The 19584-nt window shown below is 37.8% G+C and overlaps 2 protein-coding genes, 1 long non-coding RNA gene and 6 other non-coding genes across 10 annotated transcripts in view; 1 reads left to right on the top strand and 8 right to left on the bottom strand.

The window, feature by feature from the left end:
• Positions 1-1649, top strand: part of LOC134199939 (uncharacterized protein K02A2.6-like) — a 933609-nt gene extending 931960 nt beyond the window's left edge. The window contains exon 3 of the mRNA XM_062671732.1: positions 1388-1649. The gene's annotated coding sequence lies outside the window, so the exon portion shown is untranslated. The remainder of the gene's footprint in view (positions 1-1387) is intronic.
• The window catches only part of LOC101746685 (nose resistant to fluoxetine protein 6), a 42206-nt gene extending 24092 nt beyond the window's left edge, over positions 1-18114 (bottom strand). The window contains exon 1 of one of the 2 annotated variants that reach the window (XR_009974614.1): positions 17577-18114. Coding sequence is in view for 1 of the 2 variants with exons in the window: in XM_038014975.2 (XP_037870903.1) it covers positions 17577-18021 (445 nt within the window). In the remaining variant the exon portion in view is untranslated. The remainder of the gene's footprint in view (positions 1-17576) is intronic. The other variant, XM_038014975.2, reaches the window with a different exon arrangement.
• Positions 7267-9349, bottom strand: LOC101745676 (uncharacterized). The gene is made up of 3 exons (XR_209848.4): positions 9071-9349; positions 8084-8201; positions 7267-7752 (listed from the first exon to the last, which is right to left on the bottom strand). It is a non-coding gene; the product is annotated as an uncharacterized LOC101745676 (long non-coding RNA).
• Positions 13312-13430, bottom strand: LOC119629426 (5S ribosomal RNA). The gene has a single exon (XR_005245418.1). It is a non-coding gene; the product is annotated as a 5S ribosomal RNA (ribosomal RNA).
• Positions 13506-13624, bottom strand: LOC119629416 (5S ribosomal RNA). The gene has a single exon (XR_005245413.1). It is a non-coding gene; the product is annotated as a 5S ribosomal RNA (ribosomal RNA).
• On the bottom strand, positions 13700-13818 carry LOC119629417 (5S ribosomal RNA). The gene has a single exon (XR_005245414.1). It is a non-coding gene; the product is annotated as a 5S ribosomal RNA (ribosomal RNA).
• LOC119629447 (5S ribosomal RNA) lies at positions 13894-14012 on the bottom strand. The gene has a single exon (XR_005245429.1). It is a non-coding gene; the product is annotated as a 5S ribosomal RNA (ribosomal RNA).
• On the bottom strand, positions 14088-14206 carry LOC119629448 (5S ribosomal RNA). The gene has a single exon (XR_005245430.1). It is a non-coding gene; the product is annotated as a 5S ribosomal RNA (ribosomal RNA).
• On the bottom strand, positions 14282-14400 carry LOC119629437 (5S ribosomal RNA). Its single transcript, XR_005245423.1, has one exon. It is a non-coding gene; the product is annotated as a 5S ribosomal RNA (ribosomal RNA).
• Positions 18115-19584: the final 1470 nt, after the last annotated feature.

Below are 19584 nucleotides of genomic sequence, written 5' to 3'. Positions count from 1 at the left end.
AGATTAAAAGGTAGAATAGCTATTATTGACTTCATACTCGTGACTCAATGTAGAAACATCGTATGTTGTATTGTCATCTCCATGAGCATCGGTAAATGCCAGATCAGACGTAGCGTGTCTAGTGACCGATTTACGCAAATACCAAAAATATCTACTCGTAATTTTTTTTTTATTGCTTAGATGGGTGGACGAGCTCACAGCCCACCTGGTGTTAAGTGGTTACTGGAACCCATAGACATCCACAACGTAAACGCGCCACCCGCCTTGAGATATTAGTTCTAAGATCTCAAGCATAGTTACAACGGCTGCCCCACCCTTCAAACCGAAACGCATTACTGCTTCACGGCAGAAATAGGCAGGGCGGTGGTACCCACCCGCGCGGACTCACAAGAGGTCCTACCACCAGTAGTTCGTAATTAAACGTTTCATGTTATATTTTATTTCTCTGGAAATCAACCAAACTCTGAAAGTTAGAAGGAGACTAAAATAAGAGTAATATACTATTTAGGTATCTCAACCTAAACGAACGAAAAACTCCTCTGCAAATCTGGACTTTTCGTTTCACGATTTCTCGCTTCGCTGAATTAACTAATATGGCCTTACAGACCAGAGTAGAAGCCTTTAAAAATAATAAAAAGTGAAAAAAATAATTGTAGGATGAAACCCATTACAAAAGGAGGAGAATATTATAAAAATGAAAGGAAAAATAATTTACGGGCGATCTGAGGTCGGGAAGGGTATAGGGGTGAGTTTTTAAAGGTAAAAAACGGTTTTTCTCGATTTCCGGCAAAACTAAAAGTCCTATAGAAAAAAGTCAAATGGCAAAGCTGTAGGTAATAAAACCGACCTCAGATCGCCCGTAAATTATTTTTCCTTTCATTTTTATAATATTCCCCTCCTTTTCTAATGTGTTTCATGCTACTATTATTTTTTTTGGTTTTAAAAATTATCGACTCTGGTTTATTAGTACCGTGGCCCTTTTTACAAGTGCTGCATAAATTTACTTTGATAATCAATATATTTCACATTAATTAAATACCAAACTTACGTAACTCAAACAAAAATTGTAACACACCAACTCATATGCATGAAACTTCGCAAAACGAAACAAGTCTATTTGGTGTGTGCATATATTTAATCATTCACAAAGCGTGTACAACCTTCATTGTCTCGGCTGCGTTATCAGAATGTTTTGGAATGTGACGTGAGAATCGTGAACCCGTGGTCTTAAGAACATAGTGTGAATGGTGTCTTATGAGTTAAAGCAGAGAATTTCTCACTGTAACGTTTCTTATGCGCTTAAATGTCTTAATCCAAACGAGATTTAAAAAGAGTCCTTAACAATGACCAGTAATTTCAATGGGCTCCTATTGCTGCCGATGTGGAGATAACTTTTTTGGAACGAAGTTCCTTATGGGACGATGCGGAGGGATACCCTAACCGGGAAAAAACGTCCGTAACGTAAGATTTTTATTATTTATGTATAGTCTTAGTATGATGGCTATACAGTGTCTAATGTATAGTCTACGTGATGACGGTTATTATTATATTATTATTCATATAAATAGCTGTTTCTTTGTATATAATAATTATTATATATTATATTTTTTATAAATCATTGTGAATAAAATAAGGTCCATAACTTTGTAGTTTTTTTTTTTATTTTAACAATAAAAAATGTATACCCGAATAATTATTTATACCTCGAATAGTACTTAAAATTAATATTTTTATAATAAGGAACTTCGTTCTTATCCGGTGTCCCACGACACCACACATCTTTTGTTTTATTGCCTAACTAGGCAGACCAGCATACGGTCCACCTGATGGTGAGTGGTTACCGTCACTCATGGATGTCAGCAATGCCAGGGGCAGAGCCAAGCCACTACCCAATAACATAGATCATTCGTGATCGTCCATCATTCTGACTAAAAATATTATAATGAGAGGAAGACGTCTCCTTTAAACCACAAAACATGAAAATCTCTTAGCGCTCTTGTTCGTTGACAAAAATATCCAATTAAAATGTGACATTGTGGATACAAGTGTGAATACAGCTAAAGATAAAAATTCTATGCACGATTTTATAGCATGTATTTTATATGGAATACATTATTTTATAAATGATGTAAATATTCCATTTAAATTTAATGCGCAATTGATTAAATATAGGAAAAATCCATTCACTCAACGATCTCACTTAAAAAAAATTTATATCGATCGTCAGTAAATATGTTTTTTTTTTGTGTGCTCGTATGCTGCGAGGTTTAAGAATCTTTCTTCAAATACTGATTGAAGTATCAATCTAGAATCTCAAGTATACTTAACTTTAATTAAAGAAACATGCGTAATTTTCGTGAGCAAAAGTCTCTATGTACTTTTATGGTGGGGGAGGGTGATGGGAGAGATGTGCTCCGCACTAAACGCTTCACTTTCCCCCCTTTGCCTCTTCATGAGTTCTGTTTCATGCGAGGTTTGGACGTTGGTTGTTGAGCGACAGGAGGTTTTAGTCAGTTCGACTCTGACATGCTCCGCCCTTTATCCCCAGTGGAGGGCGGAAGTCCGGCGATTTCCTCCGGACCAAAAAAAAATATGTACTTTTATGGTGTGCCTGATTTTCAATGCTAAGTCCAATGCTAAGTCCAAAATCATCTAAAAAACTTTTATGCACGTAAATAAAGCGAGAGTTTCTTTTTCTTCGCTAAGATTCTAAGCTTTAAACGAATGTTACAGTTGCTTTGGACTCTTCAACCATCACCAATTTTAACAGTTGAATATAGCTATAGCTATAATGTAAAACACGTCGTTGTGGCCTAAAGGATTAGACATCCGATGCATTCGTATCTAGCGATGCACTGGGTTTCCAATCCCGTAGGCGGGTACCAATTTTTCTAATGAAATACGTACTTCTCATTTATTTACGATTAACTTCTGCGGTGAAGGAATAACATCGTGTAGTAAAAATCAAACCCGCAAGATTATAATTTGCATAATTACTGGTGGTAGGACCTCTTGTGAGTCCGCGCGGGTGGGTGCCACCACCCTGCCTATTTCTGCCGTGAAGCAGTAATGCGTTCCGGATTAAAGGGCGGGGCAGTCGTTGTTACTATACTAAGACCTTAGAACTCATATCTCAAGGTGGGACGAGCTGACAGCCCACCTGGTGTTAAGTGGTTGCCATCGTAGCGTCAGAGTAATTTTATTTGGCATTTAAAAGTATAAACATACTGATAGATAACGTAGTTAAGTTATTACTCGCGATGGTCTTTAACGAGTCGCTTACATGACATCTTGTTGGATCTCCTTCAGTGGTCCCCGAAAGGACACGTGGAGAGGATCCGAACCACCTACACAGCTAGGATACACGGCAAGCTCCCTATACCAGATCCTGGCGCGACCGTATGCAGCATCAAGCGGTCTTAGGATTTTAAATGGAATTAAAATAGATACCTAATTAAGCTATGTTAATATTTCCAAGAATAATTATCAATCCTTAGTTTTTTTTTTATTATTGCTTAGATGGGTGGACGAGCTCAATAATTTGTAACTATGCTGAGATCTTAGAACTTATATCTCAAGGTGAGTGGCGCATTTACGTTGTTTGTAGATGGTTCCGGTAACCACTTAACATCAGGTGAGCCGTGAGCTCGTCCACCCATCTAAGCAATAAAAATTAAGTTGACTTACTGGCGTAAACTCGAATTTCTCAATTACGGAATATTAGAGTATTAAGAATTAAAGCTACAACTGAAAAGATCTCTTCATCGGGATCTGTGGCATAAATAAATTGAGTTTTTGACTTAAGCATGCTTGTAATAAAATTCGAAGATAATAAATTTATTTATTTACATTGAAGTAAAGCTTAGGCTTAATGGCCTAATAGATAAAATTTCCACTGTTCTGTTGTTTATTAAGTATTTTAATCCCGAAAAAACTCAATTTAAATTTATGTATGTAATTTATGATAATTGGCATGTTGCGAGCTCATAATATCTACAATTATCTTGTGATGTAATTATGATTTTTTTTGTTTTAAGTCTAGAACATTCCCTATTTAATTAGAATTTTGAGTATTTCATATATGAAGCATGTGATAATACAATTATATAAGATAAAATTTTCGCCAAATACCCAAGTCGGTTGTAAAATAATCCGGCGAACTAAGTTTGTAACAATATAAATATTAAATCATTGCTCACTTTAAATTTACTAACATGTATAATTCAAACAAAACAACGTACTGTGTGTGTGTTTTAAATAATATTAATGATATACAAGTGCACTTGTTAAATTAAAATACAAGTAAGCCTTACTTCCAATAAAATGACATTGACTTTAATCAAAGTGTATTTTTAGTTGAAATTAGGTAGGTTAGTCTTATTAACAAAACTAGAGGTCCGCAGTAGTCGAAATTCGACTATAACTAATTGGAATTGTAAGTTTGTACACTAATATGATTGTATTTTATACTTCTATAATCACAAATTTCGCCAAGGGTACACTATAAAAAAATATTAATAAAGACAAACAATATTAAATCTATTCTCAATTTGACCACAGACGTCAAGAACAAAAGTTTGACAATAAATAGCACGGAATAGATAAATATTCCGTGATAAATAGTATGCATGCGTGTGTGCGTCAAATACATGGTATGTAGTGTGTGTAGTGTTTTCTTTGATTTAATGTATCTTTTATGCATTATTTTAAAAAAATATTAGCATTGTGCACTTCTCTACATTCTCTATAAGTGTGAAAAATTTCATACTCCTCCGTCCGCGCAATTTTCGTAAAAAGGGATACAAAGTTTTTGCTTCACGTATTAATATATAGATGTCAATGAGAAATCGCTCCAGAAATGCGATGTGTTAAGCTGCCTCACGACCCACTGTGGACTCCTTATAACGAACTCACTACAATGACAATCTGCAATAACCCGACATTCTGAACCAAATTTCTAAGGAAACAAATACTCAATAGATGTTCAATATTATATCTTCCACAATGAAGAAATAAAATCGTGTAATAAACAATAATTAAAAAACTACAAACTGTATAAATTTGCATAACACATAAACGTAGTAACAATAAAAATGTTAAAATAACAAAAATAATTGCGTTTTCATACGTTATGAATCATAAAACGCTCTGACGAAATAACATTGAACGTCATTGTACAAAACAACTGAGATACAGAAACTAAAACACAAAAAATTCCAACGAAATAATAGGATTTTTTTAATTAAACACGAATTTCACAACAGCTCTCAGCATATTGCCTAAGAAGGATTACGTAGTATTTTCAACAAAGATTACTACAATAGAAGTAGATTATTTGATTAGTCACTACTGAATGAATCCGTCGCGTGATTCTTAATAAATAGTTGTATAAGTTCCGGTAATTAGATGAACAATTCACAAAGTAATTTAAAGTTTTCTAGGTCTTATAGCTATGACTCAGTGGTATCCCGTAGTTGAGTTGAGCGACGGTATCCACCAGCTTGATACAAAGGAAAAAATAAAAAGATGTATGGTGTCGTGGGACACCGGATAGGAACGAAGTTCCTTATTATAAAAATATAAATTTTAAGTTCTATTCGAGGTATAAAGAAAATAAAACTGGAGGTTTCGCAACAACCCACGGTCATTCGGTAACGTGCGAACTTATTGTGGTACACTTCATTCACGGTTGTTTGCATAAGAGTTAGTGTACTGCGCAAACGAACGCTCTGAGATCGTGGTCAATGAATGATAAAAAAATATGTTATTTTTTGTACGTTATTACAAAGTCATACACTGTGTGCATTACTAATCAAAGTCTTACGTTACGGACGTTTTCCCGGTTAGGGTAGCCCTCAGCATCGTTCCATAAGGAACTTCGATCCAAAAATAAAAGAACCTGTGTGTAATTCACACGTGGTAGAAGTGAACCTTCAAAAATTTTGGCTTCAAGATAATGGAGACGAATGTAAAATTTCAGGAAGAGAATAATTGTAAGTTTTAGTGATGATCATAGTGATAAAGTTGGATAATTATTTTACATTTTATTCGTATAACTTACATAGATTTATTCAGAGCATATTAAGTACGAATATTAGGTACGAAACAAACCAAAAAAAGAACCACGAATATAAGAAACTGCTTCCTATCTCATTTTCTCCCACGTTTTATGACGTGTCTTACATACTACATACCCGATCCAGTGGACTGAATGGTAAAGAGTCGAGGTCGCCCTAATCACGTCATTACTGATCCTCCCGATTCATTAACGATGCTTTTAAGTACCTCAAGCACCAGTCACTGTCCTCGTCGAACCCGTCGCTTGCGACGAAGAGCTCGACGAGTAAATTAACCCATAGACACAATCCACTGAGTTTCTCGCCGGATCTTCTCACTGGGTCGCGTTTCCGGTCCAGTGGTAGATTCTGCAAAGCACTGCTCTTGGACCTCTCTCACTCACTGCGCTAGGACCAGTGTTAACAACGCTCCCAGTTTGAGCCCCGTGAGCTCACCTACTAATTCGGATTCACCTCACTCACGTGAGCTCACCTACTAATCTAGAATAATCCTCGAAGTTACTAGAATAGGTAGAAAAGAAAGGATTTTTTCGTTTCATCAACTTTCGAGTTACTATGAAAAAATGATTCAAATATACTCAAAATCTTGATATAGATCGTTATTTTACTCAAGCTATAGGCCTACCAGGGGTTTAGTGACCTAAATAGCACTAAAAATACCGCCCATTTTTTTTTATTCTGTCTATTTGTTCATTTGTCTTTTTAAGAGAATATTTTAATACTTTAAGGTATAACCGTGCATAAAAACCGCTTTTGTGTTTTATTTTAAGGCTACTTTAATCCCCGCCTAAAATATAACTAACTTCCTTGCTTAGGGAAGCTTACCCGCTTGAGAAAGCCGACTACGAACCTTAAAAAATTATAAATTTACATTTCTTGACATGAAATTAACTTACGTTAAGGGCAGTCCGGTTTGTTCGATTTGAAGTTTCTGCTTCAAAATAACAGAATCCCGGAAATAACATAAACTTCAACCACCTTCTACCTATCATCCTATTAACAATTATGAAAACGAAAATGTATAGTATTCTATGTAAAAAGAAAAGATTGAAGTCAAGAATATTTCTCTTAGAAAAATGGGTAGTTAGCACATTATTCTAATGTCAATGAATAACCTCGGTCATCCGCGTGACCACGAAAACTGTACAGTATTCGAAGCGTTGGAAATAAAAAAATTAAAACGATAGTATAATAAAATGTAAAAAAAGCATTTACTCTTGTTTCATAACATTAACTAATTTACAAGAAATCAAAACACTAAAAACATACCGAATAGGAATATTCATGATTTTATCTTTTCAAAATTAACGCTGCAAAATTTTAATTAGTTTCAAAGAATTCTTAAGATTTCCTTTAAAATAATCTTTCTTAATATTGAATTTAGAAGCTGAGACGCTAAAACACCATAAATATTACAACAGTGCTATTCTTCATAGTCGGACACTCATGTCAATGGTTGACTTGTTGAGTGGTCGTGGTTGCGCTGACTGCGTTATGCGTACACGCAGAAGCATTCGTTAGGTCGCCCATGATACCAAGGAGAGCCTTCCTGGCGATGCGCTTCCGTATCTGGGGGATCGAAGCGTTTCGAGTATATTGACTCAGTTGCCTTCTTTATTACGTCAGCCCAGTGGGTTGGTGATCAGCCGCGTTATCTCTTGCCTTCCACACGGCCCTGAAATATTTACTGGTGGTAGGACCTCTTGGGAGTACGCGCGGGTGGGTACCACCACTCTGCCTATTTCTGCCGTGAAGCAGTAATGCGTTTCGGTTTGAAGTGTGGGGCAGCCGTTGTAACTATACTTGAGACCTTAGAACTTATTCTCAAGGTGGGTGGCGCATTTTACGTTGTAGATGTCTATGGGCCCCAGTAACCACTTAACACCAGGTGGGCTGTGAGCTCTTCCACCCATCTAAGCAATAAAAAAAAAAATCAGTCTCTCCATCGAGTCCTCTTTTTTGGAAAAGTGACCAAATTACAATAATTAACAAGGACTAGTACTTACCAATAATTAATCAGAAATCTCTGCCTAAGCTAGATCCTGGCCCATAAGATTTAAGAATACTCATGACAATAATCTCCGCAGTAAATTGAAATCTACGACAAATTCGTTGCTCGGAATTCTTGAATCAAAAGACGTATAAAACATCAAGGTTACATAATCCATAAATGTTTAATTTTAAAATTGAATCGTTGTGATTACTTGAAATATGCGTTATATAACAACCGTTTTGATTATGGCCTAAAATCCGCTATCAAAATGGAATTTGTATATAGCCTCAAAATGAACAAATTTGGATATTATGAAGACTGTTTACCATCTCGCTGGTGAACTGGTATTGGTTCTTGTTTGAAAAGTTAATACTAACTATATCGGATCTATATTGCAAAGTGACAACGATTTTATTTTAGTTAAATGAGCTCTAGAATTTTTTTAACATCAGCAGCACGCGAATAAACGAAATTAGAGGAAGTTCCAAATTTTACCGCTCCAAGCTACAATTCTCCTGTGTTGCGGGCACCGGAAAAAATCAAAGATAAATCAAGGTCTTTGGAAGGTTTAACGAAGATCTTCCACCGAACGGGTGATATTGCTCGGTAGACCGACGATCCCATTCTTGTTGTTCATTGTTAAACATGCAAGCTTAAAATTGTCGTTAGCATTTTTTTTCCTACCTCAGCTGAGAGCCTTGAGAGGCTATTTCAGCGTAACCTTAACTAGTAGGTGAGCTCACGGGGCTCAAACCTGACGACGTTGCTAACACGAACCCTAGCATGAGCCGTGCTTCGCTGAATCTACCACCGGATCGGAAACGCGACCCACTGAGAAGATCCGGCGAGAAAATCAGTGGGCTGTGTCTGAGGGTAATCTTTAACGAGATACAGCCATCTGTCAATTATCTTGTATTTTATGACAGTTACTGTCCCAACTCAGACTTCGAAAGCCACATTTAATTAGTATTTCTATCATCAAACATTGTTAGCTACTCACTTAATTCTTAGTTATAATCTGTGCCTTGTTAGTTCACGAGACCCGCTTTATAAAGCAGAGTATTATATACACTTGACATTGGCGAAATCTATAAGGAAACGCCATTAAACCAAGAGATTGATTGATTAATTAGTATTTCTATTTTCCGAACTTCGATAAGTTGCATTCAACTAAATGAAATTTATCAATAAACTACTTTTGAATATCGCCGAGTGATGTAATAAATACAGAATTGCAGCTGAGATCTAGTTGCAGGTTATTGCACTGATATGTCGTAATTATTGCAGCGCCTTATTTATATGTCTAATGAACGTATACAGCATTCCATTGAACTAAAATTCCTCGGTCGGTGTTGTGTAACATGTATTTAATACGCGTTTATTAGCTTCAGACGTATGTATGTTAGTATGTTAGTATGTAACGGAATATTTGAACATGATTTTGACCCCCTTCAAAACGTCGGATTAACTCGAAATTTGGTATACTTATTAAGGACAAAGCCAATGGCTTAAACAGATAAAAGAGTCTGAACCATGAGGCACATATTAATAAATCTGAAATTCTACTTGTTCGTTCCTAGTGAGTGCAGACAACGATGAAACAGTTGTGTTTTTTTTATTGCTTAGATGGGTGGACGAGCTCACAACCCACCTGGTGTTAAGTGGTCACTGGAGCCCATAGACATCTACAACATAAATGCGCCACCCACCTTGAAATATAAGTTCTAAGGTCTCAATATAGTTACAATGGCTGCCCCACCCTTCAAACTGAAACGCATTACTGTTTCACGGCAGAAATAGGCAGGGTGGTGGTACCCACCCGCGCGGGCTCACAAGAGGTTCTACCACCAGTAATTACGCAAATTATAATTTTGCGAGTTTCATTTTTATTACACGATGTCCTTCACCGTGGAAATCAATCGTGAACATTTGTTGAGTACGTATTTCATTAGAAAAATTGGTACCCGCCTGAGATTCGAACACCGGTGCACACAAATGCACCGGACGTCTTATACGTTAGGCCACGACGACTTCAAATGTGTACAATATGTATAATGTACGGAAGTCTATTGCATAGTCAGAAATTACATGACAAAAAAGATCTCTGGAAACGAACTGTGGATGAAACCTGTTGGGACATTGGTAAAAAGGGGATGATGGATGACTGTTTTGCGATAAAAGTGGGGGGGGGGACTTTTATAGCTTTCGTGCTTTCAATGGATCACTCGTAAAACAGAATATTACTACATTTAGAAAAAACAACCTTATATCTGAAGGTTAATAGTGCAAGTCACATTGTGCAGTAAGATTTCTATGAACACCTCCATATATAGACCGCAAATCTGCAAATCTATTTAACTGTAATTTTTCCATTTCCATTTCCATTAATATCGGTATGAATCTACCAGCACAAAAACTTTAAATAAAGCGCTTAGTTTTTTTTTTTGTTTGTCACACACTTTGTCGTACGGCATTACAGAGTCTCTCACATTTCCTGATAGAAGCGAAGGTCCGCAACGAACGCATGGAATACTAAATATCTCATTACAAAACGTATATATATCCTTATTTAGTGGCGTTACAAAATGTATATTGTGTATCTATTTACAGTAGTAGTTTAGCACAAACATAAAAAAAAACACTTTATGGTAGATAACAAAACATGTCTACCAAACTACCGAAATGTGTCTACGCATTTAAATAAAATTAAAGTTTCTGTATGGATTTTGAAGATAAACTATATTTGTAAGGCCATACCTACCATCCTACCATCCAAGTAGTGTTAGTGGTTTCCGGAGTCCTGGTGGTAGGACGTCTTGTAAGTCTGCACGGGTAGGTATCACCACCCTGCCTATTTCTGCCGTGAAGCAGTAATGCGTTTCGTTGTACTAAACTGAGACCTTAGAACTCATATCTCAAGGTAGGTGGTGGCATTTACGTAGTAGATGTCTATGGGCTCCTAAGCATTTCAAAGAACGTCGCCATCCATCTTAAGTCATAAGGTCGTAGTATCACTGGTTTCTTTTTGGTTAGATCGACGAATTGACCACCCACTTAGTGTTAAGTGGTTACCGGAGTCCATAGACATCAACAACTTAAAATGCCGCTACCAGCACGTAGGCAGCGGCTTGACTCTGCCCCTGGCATTGTTGAAGTCCATGGACAACGATAACCACTCACCATCAGGTGGGTCGTATGCTCGTCTGCCAACAGGGAAATAAAAATAAAACTCACCTCGAAATATTAGTTCTAAATTAGAGTTTTTACAGTACAACGGCTACCGCACACCCTTTAAGCCGAAATGCAATACTGCTACGCGACAGAAATGGGCAGGGCAGTAATACCTATCCGTGTCACGACAACCATCAGCTCAAAACCTGGCGCCCCTCCTACATCTTGCCATGGTATCTTAGCATCAAAATCATACGGCTCTACCGTAAGCAGTATAATCGTCAGAAAATTTCGGACATTCTTCACAATGTTAATTTCAAAAATGTTTGTTTAAATGCTTTATTAATTCTTAGATAATCGGAAACAAAGTGGACTACCTTGGAATAATTATTTCTGAACGTGTATTGGCGGTCGACCGGCACATGCACGAGGGCATTGCCAGAAACATTTTTTTTTTTATTACCAATTATAAGTGTATCTATCTAATCATGAACATCATCATGTATAATTATGATTGCTAATGTAATTTATTAGAATGTAGTAATGTATGTAATGCAGTTTGTGCTAAGGGTACGCCTGTTGTTAATTGGCTGGTAAAATTAATTGATGTTACGTCGTAGCGAGGTTTGCGGACAGCGTATGTCAAGTAGTGAAGGTCTGCGGGTTGAAAGATAGAAGATATCTACATGGATGGTATAATCTGCCAACCCACTTTGAGCCTCTCTCGAAGTCTCGATTGTACCAGTATAGGAGTTGTTCCACCCTTTGACAGGAACGCGTGACAGATTAACGCCTGATTCGGTTTGAAGGGTGGGGCAGCCGTCGTAACTATACTTGAGACCTTAGAACTTGTATCTCAAGGTGGGTGGCACATTTACGTTGTGGATGTCTATGGGCTCCAGTAACCACTTAACACCAGGTGGGCTGTGAGCTCGTCCACCCATATAAGCAATAAAAAAAAATGCAGAATGGTGCACAGTGACAATACCAGTGGCCATATGCCAGTAATTACGCCAAAATTTCTATCCAATGCGAGATCCAATGCAAGCGAAGTAAATTGTCCCTTCGTAATAAGGTGACGCTCTACAAAACTTGCATACGTCCACTCATGACTTATGCAAGTGGTCTCACTGGGTCGTGTTTCCGATGCGGTGGTAGATTCCGCGAAGCACTGCTCTTGCTAGGGTTAATGTTAGCAACGTCGTCAGGTTTGAACCCCAAGAGCTCACCTACTTTTTAGGTTACGCTGAAATAGCCTCTCAAGGCTATCAGCAGCTTAGGTAAGGAAAAAAAACGCCAATTCCCGATGGTATTTCATCGAAATGGTCGTTCTTAACCACAGCCTAGACACACATTTTGTTAGAAAACTTAGTATATGCCAGATAATTTGAAACCCAGCGCCCTCTCATCTCTCCATAGTAATAAAGAAGTCTAGCCCTTAAGATCACAAACACATAGTTAGTTTACGAAGTAAGTATAGTTCTGACAAAGCATGTTGCGGATAATAGCATGTACTTTTAGGTTAGGAATATTGTGTTCTTTTTTTTATAGTAAATAAATTTTAAATTAATAAATTACAGTTCCCAAAGCCAAGCGAGGGCGGATCGCCGTTAGTTTACAGTGATGTGTTCTAATTAAAACTATCTAACAAAGGCTCGCACAATTTTCGCCTATTCCAGTATTTTATTGGCAACCAATATAAATTAGAGCACTCAAACACAAAATAAACTATTCGGTAGGTAATTTAAATTGATAACCAAAAATTAATCGAAAACAATCTTCAACCTTCACACGACCTCCAATTATTTCCCAAATAATTACAATAAAAATACAATTTGAAAAATAATTAACAATGTTAAGGTACTGATTATCTTTGTTTCAAAGAATTCAAAAATAATGATTTCATGCTTTTAACAGCGTAAATAACGTTATTATGTTGCTTGACTTCGGTGTTCGGACAAGAACCGGTGTATTCAACATGGTATGGACGTTGGCGATTGTGCTTTCGCATTGCACCAACAAGATGTCTTGGTCGTTACGATATCCCAAAACAAATAAACCAAAACAAAAAGCCAACATCACGTGGTGTTCCCAGGCGGTCACCCATCCAAGTACTGTCCACGCCCGATGTTGCTTGACTTCGGTGATCGGACGAGAACCGGTGTATTCAACATGGTATGGACGTTGACGAATGTGCTTTTGCATTTTACCAACAAGAAGTCTTGGTCGTTACGAGATCCCAAAACAAATAAACCAAAACAAAAAGCCAACATCACGTGGTGTTCCCAGGCGGTCACCCATCCAAGTACTGTCCACGCCCGATGTTGCTTGACTTCGGTGATCGGACGAGAACCGGTGTATTCAACATGGTATGGACGTTGGCGATTGTGCTCTCTCATTGCACCAACAAGAAGTCTTGGTCGTTACGAGATCCCAAAACAAATAAACCAAAACAAAAAGCCAACATCACGTGGTGTTCCTAGGCGGTCACCCATCCAAGTACTGACCACGCCCGATGTTGCTTGACTTCGGTGTTCGGACAAGAACCGGTGCTTTCAACATGGTATGGACGTTGACGAATGTGCTTTTGCATTTTACCAACCAGAAGTCTTGGTTGTTACGAAATCCCAAAACAAATAAACCAAAACAAAAGGCCAACATCACGTGGTGTTCCCAGGCGGTCACCCATCCAAGTACTGACCACGCCCGATGTTGCTTGACTTCGGTGATCGGACGAGAACCAGTGTATTCAACATGGAATGGACGTTGGCGATTGTCCTTTCGCATTTCACCAACAAGAAGTCTTGGTCGCTACGAGATCCCAAAACAAATAAACCAAAACAAAAAGCCAACATCACGTGGTGTTCCCAGGCGGTCACCCATCCAAGTACTGACCACGCCCGATGTCGCTTGACTTCGGTGATCGGACGAGAACCGGTGTATTTAACATGGTATGGACGTTGGCGACTGTACTTTCGCATTTCACCAACAAGAAGTCTTGGCCGTTACGACATCCCAAAACAAATAAACTAAAACAAAAGGCCAACATCACGTGGTGTTCCCAGGCGGTCACCCATCCAAGTACTGACCACGCCCGATGTTACTTGACTTCGGTGATCGGACGAGAACCGGTGTATTCAACATGGTATGGACGTTGGCGACTGTACTTTCGCATTTTAACAACAAAAAGTCTTGGTCGTTACGATATCCCAAAACAAAAAGCCAACATCACGTGGTGTTCCCAGGTGGTCACCCATTCAAGTACTGACCACGCCCGATGTTTAAAAGGTATGTTGATCAAATTATACGTAGGAATCAAATGTTTTATTATTTTATAACTAGCTAATATATATTTTTTTTATGTATCAGCCCACTGACATCCACTGACTTTATTGCTGAGATGGGTGGACGAGTTCACAACCCACCTGGTGTTAAGTGTTTACTGGAGCCCATAGACATCTACAACGTAAACGCCACCACCCACCTTGAGATATGAGTTCTAAAATCTCAGTATAGTTACAACGGCTGGCCCACCCTTCAAGCCGAAACGCATTACTGCTTCACGGCAGAAACAGGCAGAGCGGTGGTACCTACCCGTGCGGACTCACAAGAGGTCCTACTTTTTATGTAATAATGCCGTATCTTCCGGCTTTGGGTGACTTGAATCACCTATTTTATACAAACAACGATTAGAACATAAATCGAAAACCGGTGATTGAAAATAATGTAGATATATAGGTATACTATAGTTTTTTTTTTTGTGGATGCTTTTTTGAAAATCAGCATTTTCTCGATGAGTATTGTTATTGACTTAATGGTCACGTTTAACCTGTTTACTTTGTTGAATCGACAAAATACAGTGTAATTTTCAAATTAGTACCGAGCGAAAAAGAAAAATCGCGTTGTATTTTTTACACTAGTTTTTTTTTTATTGCTTAGACATGTGGACGACCTCACAGCCCACCTGGTGTTAAAAGATATAAGTCCTAAGATCTCAGTATAGTTGCTACTTATTTTGTATTTTGTATTTACTTTCATATTTTTAGTATTTATTTGCATTTAATCGTATTTAAGTCTATCTTATATTGTATTTATTTTTCACATGTGTGTATAAGTATATATTTTTATGTAAGTTTATTAAGATATAGCACCGTCCAGTTCGCTTATTCCTCTCCCTGCAAGGTTGCCTGGAAGAGATCGCTTTCAGAGATAAGGCCGCCAATTTATGTCACCGACTATTATTTGTTTTTATATGCTTACCTTGTACATATGGTGTAAAGTGTTATATTAGTATTATTATTATTATAGTTACAATGGCTGCCCCACCCTTCAGTCCGAAACGCATTACTGCTTCACGGCAGAAATAGGCAGGGTGGTGGTACCTACCCGCACGGACTCACAAGAGGTCCTACCACCAGTAGTTATTGATACGAGCAAAGCAATCTTTTTATTTTAAGTAGTTACCGGAGCGTTCGTAAAATCGCAACGTTAATTTCGGCAGCTGTCTTGAGATATAAAGATCAAAGGCTCAATTAATATTGGTTAACTGATATACCGCATTTCAACCGAAACGCACAGTTGCTTTTTATTATCTTTGTATACAGATTAACGTTCGGTACTGCTCACCGCCGAGTACTCTTTGCAGACCTCGTCTCGGAGGAAATGTCATAGCGCTCAGAAAACACGGTGGAGGATAGTTCATTCCAAAGCCGTACGGTGTTTGGCAAAAAGCACCACTAGAAGCACAATGCGGATAAACGCTGCGCTTTTACATAATACGGATGAATCCTGCTTTAGTTCAATCTCTGATATATCATATGTTAAATTTAAAAAGTTCATCGTTAAAGTTGAATTTACTAAATACCAACAAGGTCGTTTAGGATCTTTTATAGAAGTTTAAAAAAATATTATTTGTGACTATCAAAAAATTAATTCACGAGCGAAAGCTAGAATTATATGGCTTTCACCTCTGCGTCTAAATATAGACACAAAAATCAAATTTATCTCTCATCCTACAGCGTTAACGCGATCAGTAAATACAAGAAGAGCATTTGGCCCTATACACGTGAATGACTAAAGTAAGCAGTCTGTAGTGTGTGAATAGCCGAAACATCTTTTACATTTTAAAAAAACTTATACAGACTAAGCAACAGAGTACTTGATTCAAGTATGTATTTCTATAGAAGATATTTGTTAACTTGATTAATAAAGTGTTTGCATTGAAATGACGCAGTTGCCAATTCAAGATATTTCCATGGAGACTTGACGTAAGTGGATGGTCACTACGCTATAAAATAAATCAAATTGTATCATAGACCAGACCTGCTTTAAGACAAAAAATTACAAGCATCGGGTTTATTAGGAAGATCTTTTACTGGTGGTAGGACCTCTTGTGAGTCCGCACGGGTAGGTACCACCACCCTGCCTATTTCTGCCGTGAAGCAGTAATGCGTTTCGGTTTGAAGGGTGAGGCAGCCGTTGTTCTATACTGAGACCTTAGAACTCATATATCAAGGTGGGTAGCGCATTTACGCTGTAGATATCTATGGGCTCCAGTAACCACTTAACACCAGGTGGGCTGTGAGCTCGTCCACCCATCTAAGCAATAAAAAAAATGAAAAAAGATCAGAATACGTGAGAGTCGTGAGACGCTTTCTCACTAAAAATCATAATGTTTGGTAGAACGCACCAGTATTCCTCATATACGTCGCGTTAGAACCACGAACAGAGAATTCACCTTAACCATAGTGGAACGCATTACGGCTTCGCAGGAGAGATCGGTGGGATGGTGGCACCCACCCTTGCGGACTCAGAATTCCCGCTACCACCACAAAAATGGTAATTGGCAATCGTAGTGTACTCATTTGATACTCAGAAAACGCTGCAGCCTATTTTGCTACTTTACGAGTTCGATAATACACATCGCATGAGATTTTCTTTGCTCATTAAGAAAACATTAAATTAACCTTAAAAAGCTATCATAATTGTTTTTTCAAGAATTATTTAAATTAATTATTAAAATTAAAATTAATAATAAATTAATTAATTATTAAAATTAGACATCACACGATAACTCAAAGCAGTTAAATCTCAGAGTTCATTTTTTTTTTTTAATTTGCTCTAACCAGAATATGTTAGAATATGTTACATGTGTGTCCTTGCTCAAATTTAACAGCTAATATAGCGCCAAATCATAATTTTGATATAATTTTTGAATTTAAAAAGAAATAATGTCAACTTAACTTTAAAAAAAAATCTTCTCTATTCATCTAACTATATAGAAAAAAATTGCATATCTTCTAAAAAATTTAGACATAACATAAGTAAGTACTTACTCTTCAACGCCCATCTTTTGTTCAAAAGTAGCCCGTCCAGAAACTTGTATCCATGGTCTCTGCAGGCATTATCTTTGAGAGAGGCTATAGCACTGGTTAAGGATAACAGATCACTCGCAAGAACTACTGAGGACGCATAATCAGGAGACTCCCCGATCACCCTGACTTGAGTGTCTTTTGTGTCCCCTTCGTATTCGTTATAAGCAGGATTCCTTTGCGAAGCTCGTTCGGTTCTATTCGCAACGAATTTCGCGATTAAATCCCTATCTAAGCCGAGCTTATCGGCTGTCCTATTCAAAAGCGCTAAATCTTGTTCATTTACCGTTCTATTAGAATCTAATAACGGGGTTAGTCTAGCGAGGGCATCGGTATTTGTTATGTTAAAATTTTGCGTGGAAACAACCGCTACTAAAAATATTAGTAATGTGAATGTCATGAAATCCATCGCGGCGAAGGCGTGCGCACGCGGCGCATTGACCAACTGACTGAGGTGCCTAGCCGGAACCTTAACAGTCGGTCGATACAGCCTCGATTCAAATAAAGGCTCTTGTCCATTACGATATTGTAATCGGTTCATTGTTACGTATTTTACTGAGCACCCGAATTTTTTTTTACAATGGTAATCTACTCTATGCATCCAATGACGTCACGCGACCCGACGATTTGACATTAATTAATAAGAATAAAAAAAAAAAACCGAAACGACTAGAGGTTTCGAGTATGAAATTCCTTTGATGGAAAAAATTACGAATTAAATAAAAGAGTATAAAATAAATTTAGAATAGGATAGTACTAGTGTAAAAGCCTTTGTGACCGGCATCACTTTTATTCTGGACTACTAAGTGTTTGTGGAAATATTTGAAAAAAAAATCTCAATCGGCTTCAGAGGAATAACATGACAAGGAATTATAAAAAAAAATGTGTATCCTTTATAGACTCTTGAAATCTATTTTCAATTTAAATTTATAACTTTTCTTTTTTGTGAAAATTCTGTTTCATTCAATTTCAAAATCGTGTCATTGCAACTACTGGCAAGCACGACCATAGAGATTGTTTTTACATTATTCTAGGTGGTCCGCGAGAAAGTTATTCAGAGAGGGCACAACCCTCAGCATTGAGGACTATCGATCGAGCACGGGGATGTGTATAACTTTATTACAAAATACAGTCCATTTTTATTTGAATGTTCTCTAGGATGCAGGCATAACTTAAGTAACTATCACAAAGCCTTCTGAAATTGTTTAAAGTATTCTTGTCAAGTATTGCTGCAATTACTTGTAAGGCGCATGTTTGAGCTGAACAATATTTTTAGAAATGTATGAACAGTGTGCTTATTGCGAATTTTTAACGTTCTGAATATCGTAAAAGTTAACTCAAATTTGTATCTTACAAAATAAGCTAGAATTAATACAAGAAACAACGTCGAGCTTAGAGTGTCGTTCTATCGAGTAAAAACACCTACTGGGTAGAAAATCTTCACCTACATAGTTGACGTCTTGAAGGGATTAAATTTCGGTGGAAAACAATCCATTTACTTTTTTTTTTTATTGAATATTTACTGGTGGCCCGGAGGCCTTTCCAGTTTCACCAGGACAGGTGGGCGAGCAAAGGCTCAGCCAGGAGGGGTGGGATTTGCTAACAGCTACCCGAGCGCCTCCGAAGGAGACCTAACAGCTCAAGAGCAGCTGCTTCGCAAATGAATCTACTACCGGATCGGAATCGCGACCCGCTGAGAAGATCCGGCGAGAAACTCAGCGAGCTGATTCATGGGTTAGGTTGCACGGCGAACTCTTTGTCGAGTTCGACGAGTACGGTTACCGGGGTCCCTAAGCCTGCTCCTAGTGTTGGAGCTGAAGGCGTCTAATGCACAGGCCATTTACTATTACACTAGGTGTAGTTGAGCTCATGGTCTTGTAATCCCTATGCAGCTATCGAAGCCCACAGGACAACAAAGTGAATTCCGCCACCTATTCCGAGACACACCCTCAATCCTTAATATATTGACTGC

The sequence above is a fragment of the Bombyx mori genome, chromosome 13, assembly GCF_030269925.1.
Source record: "Bombyx mori chromosome 13, ASM3026992v2".
NCBI classification, from domain to species: domain Eukaryota; kingdom Metazoa; phylum Arthropoda; class Insecta; order Lepidoptera; family Bombycidae; genus Bombyx; species Bombyx mori.
Note: the sequence above shows the minus strand (reverse complement) of the source record. Positions and strands in the feature narration are given on the sequence as shown.